The sequence below is a fragment of the Haliotis rubra genome, unplaced genomic scaffold (genome assembly GCF_003918875.1).
Source record: "Haliotis rubra isolate DU_JTF1 unplaced genomic scaffold, ASM391887v1 Scf1825, whole genome shotgun sequence".
In the NCBI taxonomy this organism is placed as follows: Eukaryota; Metazoa; Mollusca; class Gastropoda; order Lepetellida; family Haliotidae; genus Haliotis; species Haliotis rubra.
In genome coordinates this window covers 21,051-33,556 of record NW_025765809.1, presented here as the reverse complement: position 1 = coordinate 33,556, position 12,506 = coordinate 21,051, and the positions used below count along the sequence as shown (strand labels likewise).

At 42.4% G+C, this 12,506-nt stretch overlaps 1 protein-coding gene across 1 annotated transcript in view; it reads left to right on the top strand.

The window, feature by feature from the left end:
* The window catches only part of LOC124273649 (transmembrane protein 131-like), a 72,450-nt gene extending 65,399 nt beyond the window's left edge, over positions 1-7,051 (top strand). The window contains 7 exon segments of the mRNA XM_046708922.1: positions 138-416; positions 643-733; positions 1,261-1,370; positions 1,597-1,707; positions 1,823-1,941; positions 2,553-2,711; positions 3,177-7,051. Of these exon segments, the coding sequence (XP_046564878.1) occupies positions 138-416; positions 643-733; positions 1,261-1,370; positions 1,597-1,707; positions 1,823-1,941; positions 2,553-2,711; positions 3,177-3,350 (1,043 nt within the window). The 3' untranslated portion in view covers positions 3,351-7,051.
* Positions 7,052-12,506: the final 5,455 nt, after the last annotated feature.

The window sequence follows — 12,506 nt, the reverse complement described above, 5'->3', positions numbered from 1 at the left end:
CAGTATCCTATTATTGGCATTAAGTGAAACATTTTGTTACTACTTTCTATCCTTCCTCTATGTTGAGGTTTGTTTTTCTTTATGAAGTGCAAAATGGTACCAGTAGCCATGGTAACACATTTCCTGGTATTATGTAGGTGACCTCACTGAGCTGTCCATACAGACCGAGAACTTTGCCCAGAAGCACATCAAGGGCCTGGGCAGTAACGGTAGCGCCAGTAATGGTGGCACCAACAGCCAACTGAACGGCTTCTCCCCCGAGGCCCTCACCAGCTCCAGCCGCTCCAGCAGCTACAGCAGCATTGTCAGCAACAGCAGCAGTGACTCCAACACCAACAAGGCCAAGGGCAAACAATCCACAGCTGGAGACAAGCGAGCTACCGGCTTCTCTCCTTTTGGTGAGAATGGTCTCCCAGGTATGCACCTTTCATACACCCATGCTTCAATGTCCAGGATGTCTCACTGCCAGACTGACGCTGTTTTTCTCTACATAGTATTCATGTATTTTCTAACTCGGCTGAGATTGTAAGTTGATCTGTAGTGTGTGAGATGCCAGGGGTCAATTCCTTCTGGACTCCTGGTTGTAAGACACGTCTTGAATGTTAGTGTTGAAGTTGACGGACACGATTTTGACTCTTTCAGGACCTATAGGGATCAAGAATGGAGCTTCCAAGTCTCCAACAAACAAGACCCGGAACCCGTGGAGCGGAGGACCACCATCCCCAGACTCCATGTAAGTCCTACGGTCAAACATATACGAGGGGGCTATCAAAACGTTTTGAGCCTAAAATACTTTTGATATGTTCATCATAAAAATGACTATGATTGAAGACTATTGAAGAATGGTTTATATCATTCACATAAACGTAATATTGAAATGCATATTTCACTAGTGTCAGGTCATGTGACATGTACCCCTATTGATACGGCAGAATTGGATAAGCTCGAGTACAGAGCAGTCATAAAGGGTTTGGCCCTCGAGGGCCACCACTGCTGTCAATCGCTCTATTTTAGGCTCAGAACTCTTTGATAGCTCCTTGTATATTTCCAACATGGCAGTGCGGCGTAAAACTAAACTCACTCACTCATTTACTCCAACATAGCAATAGTGTATTTATGTACTCCATAGTCAACCCTTCTAGTCTGAGTAAAGTAAAGCTTGTGGTCACATGATTCATGGTGTGTTGTCATAGTAACTAATGCCCTCCCCTTGATGTGTGATGTGTTGCCATAGCAACTGATGCTGTCCCTGTGTTGCAGTGGCAGCTTTGGACTGACGACCATTGAGGAGAACTCTTCTGCACCCTTCACATCCCAAACGGCCAGCATTGATTCATTTGGTCAGCAGGAGTACGGCTTCACAGGCAATGGTATGACTGCCACCAGGAGACATCATGAGACATCAATGTGCTGTAATAGAAATACAACAACCAGACAGGACTTAAACGACTAAAACAAATATAAACTAGGCTCGGCTTAAGTAGCAGTCTTGTCAACAAGCTTGCCGATCTCCATTATCTACTTGAGAGAAGAATGACATACAGTGCAGGGTATGTGTGAGCAGGTTTGTTGATGAGATGTGTTGTGCTGTTGCAGGCTACACCAACCCGATGGAGCAGATTCCCAAGCAGCCATCAATGATGCAGCAGCTCATGGCCGAACGCCGTCGCCGCTACAGGGAACACCAGCTCAAGATGCTAAACAAGGGTATGTGTCTTACAGATTAGCTGTTTACCTGTATCTCTGTGAAACCTCTCACGTGTTTAGGCTGTGTTGAGAAACAGTTATACCTGACTCATGTCAATCTTCCTGTGTGATGTAGGTGAAGATTGGCCTGGCTTTGACGTTCCCCCTGTCAGAAGTGACAGCCTGTGGGACTCTGAGTACAACCCACTGGAGAACGCCTGGTCTGTGGCCACAGACTCACCACCCAGTGCCAATGTAAGTACAGTAATCTTCACTAATAACAAGCTAACAGAGACCACTAGTTTTCATTAGATACAACTGCCCTCCATTATTCGCATTTCAACCAAAAGAAACAACAGTTTATTATATCTGTCAGTGTAGACTAGACTAGACAGTGTAAGTACTAGGGGACACACGCGACGCCTTGCGCACGCACACACGACGCAGTGCCAATGCGCGCATCTAGGACACACACACACACAGTGCCAATGAAAGTATTAGGACACCCTGCCCAGTGCCAATGAAAGTATTAGGACACCCCTCTCCCAGTGCCAATGAAAGTATTTAGGACACCCCTCTCCCAGTGCCAATGAAAGTATTAGGACACCCCTATCCCAGTGCCAATGAAAGTATTTAGGACACCCCTCTCCCAGTGCCAATGAAAGTATTAGGACACCCCTCTCCCAGTGCCAATGAAAGTATTAGGACACCCCTCTCCCATTGCCAATGAAAGTATTAGGACACCCCTCTCCCAGTGCCAATGAAAGTATTAGGACACCCCTCTCCCAGTGCCAATGAAAGTACTATGCAGACACTACACCAGATCAGCTAGTGTACTGATATGATCATCACTCCTGCTGTTTCAGGCGGGCGGTTTCTGGAATGCGTTGACAAGTTCAGCCACCAGCGGCTGGAACAACCTGACCTCCATCTGGTCGAACAACCCGAGCACATCCTCTCCGTCTACCATGGAGAATGAGGTGGTGTACCCAGAACCAACATACTCCGGAAACTCCAGCCCACAGGTAAGAATGTCAACCCACACCCCCTCCACCCAACAGCCCACAGGTAAGAATGTCAACCCACACCCCCTCCAACCAACAGCCCACAGGTAGGACTGTCAACCCACACCCTCTCCACCCAACAGCCCACAGGTAAGACTGTCAACCCACACCCCCTCCAACCAACAGCTAATACCAGACTCGGTCAGGCAAGATACTTTATGGATGAGTAGTTCTGTATTTGATTATTAACATTTCAGTTTAGATCCCTATACCATTGTCTTACATGATAATTGAACATTGTGTTTGACATATAGTGAACATCAAAATATGACTAATTCAATTTAGTTTCTCCATCTATATGATTTTATTCAAAACATTTCAAGTGTCTTACATACTGTATGCTGACTGAAGAAGTGATTCCTCAGTGAATGCTGCAAGCCTGAACTCCAGCACATACACAATACACTAATGCACCTTGTTGTTTAGATCACCAACGCCGGGAACGTTCAGTCCGTTCAGCCCCACTGTGGACATGGCCATCTGGAGCCCCAAGGCCACCACAGCCAACACAGCCAGCACAGGATGGGGCCAGTTCCTTCCCCCCAGAGGGAGACAACCCCAAGAACACTGACAATTAAACTATTATACCACTTAGAGTGACCTCCCCTTACAGCTCACACAGCTTCACTGTGTTACACTGCTCCTTTTGTTCTCTGCACTGTTGCTGAAACCACTCACTTTATCCCTGAGTAGTTGTCCAAACTTACATGTAGATCCATTACCAGGTTTCTGGTGTTCCATATTTCTGTTAAGGTTTACCTTATGGAAGTGATTTCAAATTTGTGAACTTTAGTTAAAATATCACAGATGGAAATGAGATAAATTTTCTGTACTTGTCATGAAGTTTAGTTTAAGCCATATAGACTATAGTCATATTTCTAACACAATGTTCTAAAGCTAAATTAGTGAGAGTAGGACGTTATAGTAGTCTCACCACAGAGCGTGATGTGAAGTTCACCCCCTAGAGTTAGCTCCCTTTGTTGTAGCCGTTAGGAGAACTAGCATCCTACTACGTCTTTGGTTTGTTTGTAGAAAGTGTTTTGTTGGCTTCTTATCACGTGTTATTCTTCCACCTGCAGGTTCGTGTTGTGTGTTACATACCTCCTGTAAAACCCACCTAGAACTTCAGTTGAACTACTCACATGATCACCTATGTTTCAGTGTTTAGGACAAGTTAGTTTTCTTCATGTGCTCTACTTGTACATAGTTTCTTTCATAGTTTGATTATGCCAGTTTACTCTGTACAGCCGTTTCTTCATTGGCTTAACTGTGCGAAGCTCTATTATTTTGGTTTGAGAGTCGAGTTAGGCATGAACAGAAGGTATGATGTCACTCTCAAAAATTATTTCATGTATGATTTTATACGCAGAACTATCCAACCAGTAGCAGCAGTAAAGTCATTATTACAGGTCCCTCATAGTCTTGTCAATGTTAGATTTTCTCCAGATATTGCATGTGTTAGATTTTCTCCAGATATTGTGTGTATATTGATAACTAGTGATACTAGTACTATTTGTATATGTATATAATTGTATGGGAGGTCACTCTATGTTGGCATCAGTGGAGGATATGTTCATAGGATGTTGAGTTGTCCTGATGATCAAAACATTTAATATGTTATGGATTTGAGAGGCATATTGCATTTTTTTTATCATGCTGCTCAAACATTTGGACATCCTTTCACTTGCAGTTCCGATGAGATGTGTTCACAAGTGAATGAGCAGCCATCTTGTGGTTAGATTCTGGTTTAGGGAGCAGTTCAAAACATTGGCTGTAAGCTGATTGACTACATTTTGGGACAGACATTCACACATGCACACTGTCGACATACTAGAAACATGCATGTGCACACAGGCATGCACACACACACACACACACACACAGAAACTAAGATGTCCAATCAGTGTCATAATTTTGAACTGCTGTCTAAAAATGATCAATGTGTAATGGCTAAGCAAATTGTTTATTTGCTACAATTATGTTATAATGTATGAAGTGTAATATTTTACAGAGCTGGTCAGTGTGTGAGAGACACTGTGTCAAGTGGCCTTGATCTAGTGGTGTACATGATCTGAATACTGACATGTGCAACACTGAAATCCTTATGGTTTTTCACAGAATATTTATAAATTGTTCAACTTGGCTGTGAACTCTGTTCAGATGATGTTGCAGGTAAACATTTCCTGTAAGTGTAATGTGTCGGTAAGATTACCCACAAGGGTCACTGTCATCCCACTGATCAAGGCCACCCAATGTGCAGTCTGTATGAGACATGTGTGAAGCTCCAGCTGGAGTTACAACCTATACTATATCCATTGAGGCTCCCAACTGTGGCCCTGGATCGTGACAACCCCCTCACTATGTATGACAACAAGTAATGAGACTTGTAGACTCACCACAACTGTGACAATCACCTGATTCTGGAGTTGCCTCCCCTGGTTGTCCTCATCTTGTATGAGTTGATGACGGAGCCTCCTTGACCTTAACATACATCCCCCTCACCAGACAGTGGCAGGTTGTACCAAGAGCAGTATGTTCTGTGTGGTAACCATTAATCACACTGTTTATACAATCACATCAAGTGTTTAAAGCTGTGAAATTGGAATATACTTACACAGTGGCTGCCATCTCCTGTCTGCCTGTCGGTGTGGAGGAGGAGACAAGACTTGATTATTGACGTGACTGTGTACGTTCGGAGCTCCACTGAGGAACAGCTGATGCAGGGACAGAAGCCCTTGTTTGTAGCATCCATAATTTTATCAATTTTGTTGCATCAAAGCATTTCATATTCTCAAAAATTGGAATTTTCAAAATGTTCAAGTCAAAACTGGTTCAAGTGTTCGTATTTGACTATAAAAGTGTACATTATGCTTTAAAAAAGATTATTCTATGGCCTGTTTCTAGAACCTTGTATGCAGGCCTATTTAGACGTGAATACAGCTCTCTTTCGAAAAATGAGTGCAGCTGGCAGTGTGAGCTCCAACCCATACACGTCCCTGTTGTTGTGTGTACGTTGTAGCCTCTCTGATACTCAAGTTACCTTGTTAAACCAGCAGGGTATATCCTTCGTCCATGGATACATTGTAATACCATGACAGTTGATGTGTCCTGCTTCTTTAACGGCATGTATACTGTTCTTCAAGTTGAGAAGTGGTTAGTTTTAATGTGATGCTATTTTACTGACACTGATGAATACTTTGTTATTGCTAGAGACCTAGATAGTGATGCCTGGTGCGGCATTGTGTTACATATCAGTAGGACCCAGCTCGGGCACGTAGATCACAGGTTGCTTCAGTTTGTGACTGACAATAGCTACAGGTCGTGCTGTGTTGCACAAGCTTTGTATAGTCTCCCACTTGCTTTCATTGGTCACTTATGTATAGAAAACATTCTTTTTAAAGCAGTTGATAAACATTTAGTTTTGTTTCTGTCATATAGGATAAATGTTAATTTCCTATTTTGTGTTCGATTTTACCAGGAGTAATTTTAAAGAAAGTGTTTGGGCAAAATTTAGAAATATTTGTGTTTCGGGTAACTTGATTGGGATACAAAGTTGAGGAGAGTTTCCTTCAAAAAACTATAAGCTTAAGTACAATTTAGTTGAATTGTTTGACAACTAATTACAAGTTCTGGCTGCAAGTGACACGTTTATTTGGTCTGGTTACCGGGAACATACATATTTTCTTGTTTGGCCTCAGCTCGGCTCCTGTGGCTGTAGGTGTTGTGGTCGGTGTAGTAAGTACAAGTTTACAGGCAGATGGCCGCCGGACGGACAAACAGATAAACAGACACATAACAGTCCAAGCACAGTGCTTGTAGCAGAAGAGGACTGCACGCTTTAGATGGGAATATTTTCCCAAGTAATTGTTGCGTTTTTTACCTTTTTTAATATTGTTAAACTGCTTTTTTGTGAGTAGTAAAATGTTTGTCTGTGATAATTTAAGTATCAGAGAGGTGAGGCTGATTTGTTTGTTAGTCTCCTGGAGCTGGTCGCCTGTATTTGTGAACCATCAGCTCTTCTGTATTGAGGCAGCGGTCTGCTGCACTCTACCTGGAATGGTCCTATATGTTACTTTTACATTTTCAAGGCTTAGATGTGAAGAAAACATTAGCCATAGGTTTCCCTGGCTGTGCCCACTCTCTGCGGTCAGACTTGACCCGGGGAGAGGTCAGGGGAACCATCTGTTTGTCTTTATCACTGGTCTGTGGTAAGAAAGAAGTGCTCTAACAAGAAACTTCTGCTGCGGATCGTGTGTCCGTTTTACTTTAAAAAATAATAAAATAATTTCGTTTTTATTGCATTTTGTCTTCTTTGTTGTATGTGAAGGACTTCAAAATAACTGAAGATGGAAATATTGCTTAGAACTATATCGTCTGTGGACAGGCTTAAGAATAGGAAATGTTAGCATTTTACAGTTCGTGTTTTGACTGGTATGATAAGGAGTTATGTGTACTACTATCTTACCAAAAAAAGGTACTTATTGAAACTCTGATACATTGATAGATAATAGATGGTTTGTACAACTATATCGCAAACCCTCCTCCCATTGATGCTCTAAGAGCCTTCTAACATCCTGTATGGCTTCAAATGCTAGTCCTGATGAGTGGTTGTTCAGCAGTATTCGGGCTGTCTCGGCCTGTAACATGATAGCGGTTATTCAGCAGTATTCGGGCTGTCTCGGCCTGTAACACATGATAGCGGTTGTTCAGCAGTATTCAGGCTGTCTTGGCCTGTAACACATGATTCAGAACCAGGCACACAACTCTAACCTTCAGCAACTTGCTGGATTGCACAGGGTGGAAGTGCTGTCCACGCGAAATGTGGAGTTGCCCCAAAAGCAACTCCATTTCCTCGCTGGACCGTGAAAGACGAGTATGTGGCGCAAGAGTGATGGTAAGTTTTCCCTCGCATTCTGGAACCACCTCTAAGATGGTGGACACTCCACACCTGAAGGCATACGCAAGGGACCGATAGTTGTCTCCAGCCTCAAGGTGCCAAAGAGCGACTGTCAGTTTCAGTCCAGGTGAAAGAGTTTGCCTGCAATTGGTGACTTCCCTATCGATTGCTGGGGCCACCATCTGCAGGGCTTCATCGAAGAGCTGTGGCGTTAACCTTGTGTAGTTTTGGAACGTTACTGGATCCTCCAGTGTCTGCGTGTCTAGGAGGCTGGAGAACTGTCCAAACTGTTATCCCCTCTCCTCTATGAGCCATGGCCGCACCCAGGAGTGCCTGACTGCAGCTCTCCTGGCCCTTTGTGGTAGGAGTTGTAGCTGGTCTGGCTGCAGCTCTCCTGGCCCTTTGTGGTAGGAGTTGTAGCTGGTCTGGCTGCAGCTCTCCTGGCCCTTTGTGGGAGTTGTAACTGGTCTGGCTGCTGCTCGTCTGGCATTTGGATTTCTGCTTTAACAACGGCCATTGACTTGTCCATATCGCTGGTGTCAACGGTTGGAACAAAGAAGTCATTACTGTCTTTGATTTCGCAGTCAACATTAGTTAGATGTCCCTTAGTTTTCAGATGCTTAGTGATGTGCTTTACCCGAATGTGCAATGCTAATATCTGAATGATAGTATGAACAATGTACTTACTTTGGAATAACCTTGGCCCCGTTTCACAAAGCTCACGTTACGAGATTTTAGGTTTACGAGAGCTTTGTGAAACGGGGCCCAGGACTTGGTTATTCCTGGGGTAGATGTATATTTGTTCTGATCGTACATGTTGGGGTTTTTTTTACATTAAATCCCTGTCGAACAAACTGCAATATGGGTGCACAATCGTACTTGATCATACAAAATCGTAATAAATACGCCAAAATACGCCAGGTAGGCAGGTCTACAACAAATATCTCTAGAATAACGTTTGATGACATGACGGTTGAAAACTACAAACTGTCAAATCCTGGACAGTAAAATCACAACGCAATGGACAGTTTGTTCGCTAAATGTGAGCAACTCCATATAAAACGTACAGTTTGGTTTTTCGACGATAACTGAAAAAACACTGACGCATTTAAGCCTAAACTGTGAATGAAGACTTACACTAACTATAACTAAGAATTGACAGCAAAAAAAGGCGTGTCTGCCGATGAGGTGGTCATATTTCGTGTTGAAACGATCATTTTCTGCGATATTGTTTCGACACTCAGGAGGGTGCCCTCGTTTAACGCACAATTGTAATAAATAGAGAGAGTGTCAAGCTATTACAGAAAGATCTATAAATTTCTAGACCCCTCTGCCAAATGGCAAAACCTAATATACTTGCAAAATAATGAAAATGCGCGGGAAAACTTACCATTACTCTTGCGCCACATGCGCCACATGTTCGTCTTTCACTGTCCAGCGAGGAAATGGAGTTGCTTTTGGGACAACTCCACATTTCGCGTGGACAGCGCTTCCACCGTGTGGACTGGGATCATCTTGAATGGTGGATCCGCACCACAAATTCCAAGTAATTAGTTCTTTCAGCTCTGCCTCTCATGGCCCATTGCTGGTCATTGTGTTGGACTGCCGTGGGTGTGACCAGGGATAATAGGAGACTGTAAATTATCCCTGCTATGACTTACAGATGGCTGTGATAAAAACAAGTGGACAGAATATTCTGTCATGTGTGAAACAGTATCCACTACCCATCTGTGGACAGAATATTCTGTCATGTGTGAAACAAATCAACATTCTAACGCCATGAAATAATAACTGTCCTATTTCGAGTGCTGAAAATATTGAAATTCCGTGTGATTAAAACGCTATACAATGTGTTCCCCAAACTGTTGACTGTTGAGAGACCAAGTGATATTGCCAGAACGTCTTCGTTTTGTACCGATAAATGGACAATCGGGCGAAAGACGGTCATCTAGCTTCACGCGATAATGTCCTCTTTCAGCTACAGCAGTTTGAAAAAGTGTGAAGAATTAACAATTAAATTATTACTGACATCAATTGATGTACAGTGATGTATTATTATGAATGTGTAAATGTATATGTGTTATTTTTCTACGAATATTTCAAAGAGCCTTAGACGACTTTTGATACAGGATACATTCACTGCCTCCGTTAAAACAAATATCTGTAATTTCAAACATTCTATGATAGAAGACATGTGTAAGACATTTCCAAATGTGACACATCAGTGACAAAAATCATGACAGGATGCAATTCCCTTCGTTGACATGTAGTATTCACAAAGTACACAAAGTACTTTATTAAGCGCCCCCTGTATTTTTGCATTGATAGGTTTTCAACACGTACATAAACTTCTCGTGGTGACCACGATGGAAAGTCCATGTGACTGTATGACAACCAGCACCCTTCTCTTCATACCCTCTGTCAGCCTCCTAATCCTCTGAAGAGGCAGTCTACGCCATTCTTCGTGTAAAGCAGCTTCCAATTGGACCAGGTTCTGTACAGCAGGATCCTTTTGTTGCACACGACGTCCAATCATGTCCAGATATGTTCCAAAGGGTTAAGATCGGAGCTTATTCAATCGTGAGATATGTCAGGAGTGCTTAAACGTTCTGTTCTCATGTTTGAACACTAGTGAATGCAACACTATTTGCAGCAAATAATACCATCCACTGTTTGGTGGCGTCACAGCAGTGAAGTGGAGCTGTTTTTGACAACGATCAATGTATGTTAGTAACGCGGCAGACGGTGTCCGTTTCACTGGTTGAGTGTGGACTTCAGTACAGTCAGTAGGTCAAGTAGGAAGTAAACACATAAATTAAGATATTATACAGGTTGAGAGTGTGTCTGTATATATCTATATTTATATACCGCAACTCAGCTTGTTCTGGACCGAGGCCATGGCTCGATCCTACACATATGACACCAGCCGCTCTCTTGGATAATCACTGTCACACTTAGGGTAATTACTGTGGTACCTCGCGATAGTCATTATAACTAACAGCAATAACCACGATGCCTTAATCATTCCGATAATCACTGTCACACAGAGTAATAGCTGTGGTACAAACAGCACTAACCATGATGTCTCATTCCTTCCGATAAGACTGTGGTACAAACAGTAATAACCATACTCCTTCCGATAATCACTGTCACACATAGGGTAATTACTGTGGTACAAACAGTAATAACGATACTCCTTCCGATAATCACTCTCACACATAGGGTAATTACTGTGGTACAAACAGTAATAACCATACTCCTTCCGATAATCACTGTCACACATAGGGTAATTACTGTGGTACAAACAGTAATAACCATACTCCTTCCGGTAATCACTGTCACACATAGGGTAAATACTGTGGTACAAACAGTAATAACCATACTCCTTCCGATAATCACTGTCACACATAGGGTAATTACTGTGGTACAAACAGTAATAACCATACTCCTTCCGGTAATCACTGTCACACATAGGGTAAATACTGTGGTACAAACAGTAATAACCATACTCCTTCCGATAATCACTCTCACACATAGGGTAATTACTGTGGTACAAACAGTAATAACCATACTCCTTCCGGTAATCACTGTCACACATCAGGTAAATACTGTGGTACAAACAGTAATAACCACACTCCTTCCGATAATCACTGTCACACATAGGGTAATTACTGTGGTACAAACAGTACTAACCATACTCCTTCCGATAATCACTGTCACACATAGGGTAATTACTGTGGTACAAACAGTAATAACCACACTCCTTCCGATAATCACTGTCACACATAGGGTAATTACTGTGGTACAAACAGTAATAACCATACTCCTTCCGGTAATCACTGTCACACATAGGGTAATTACTGTGGTACAAACAGTAATAACCATACTCCTTCCGATAATCACTGTCACACATAGGGTAATTACTGTGGTACAAACAGTAATAACCATACTCCTTCCGGTAATCACTGTCACACATAGGGTAATTACTGTGGTACAAACAGTAATAACCATACTACTTCCGATAATCACTGTCACACATAGGGTAATTACTGTGGTACAAACAGTAATAACCATACTTCTTCCAGTAATCACTATCACACATAGGGTAATTACTGTGGTACAAACAGTAATAACCACACTCCTTACGGTAATCACTCACACATCACACATGGGGTAATTACTGTGGTAAAAACAGTAATAACCATACTACTTCCGATAATCACTGTCACACATAGGGTAATTACTGTGGTACAAACAGTAATAACCATACTCCTTCCGATAATCACTCTCACACATAGGGTAATTACTGTGGTATAATAACCATACTACTTCCGGTAATCACTGTCACACATAGGGTAATTACTGTGGTACAAACAGTAATAACCACACTCCTTCCGATAATCACTGTCACACATAGGGTAATTACTGTGGTACAAACAGGTAATAACCATACTTCTTCCGATAATCACTGTCACACATGGGGTAATTACTGTGGTACAAACAGTAATAACCACACTCCTTCCGATAATCACTGTCACACATGGGGTAATTACTGTGGTACAAACAGTAATAACCATACTCCTTCCGATAATCACTGTCACACATAGGGTAATTACTGTGGTACAAACGGTAATAACCATACTCCTTCCGGTAATCACTGTCACACATAGGGTGAATTACTGTGGTACAAACAGTAATAACCATACTCCTTCCGATAATCACTGTCACACATAGGGTGATTACTGTGGTACAAACGGTAATAACCACACTCCTTCCGATAATCACTGTCACACATAGGGTAATTACTGTGGTACAAACAGTAATAACCATACTACTTCCGATAATCACTGTCACACATA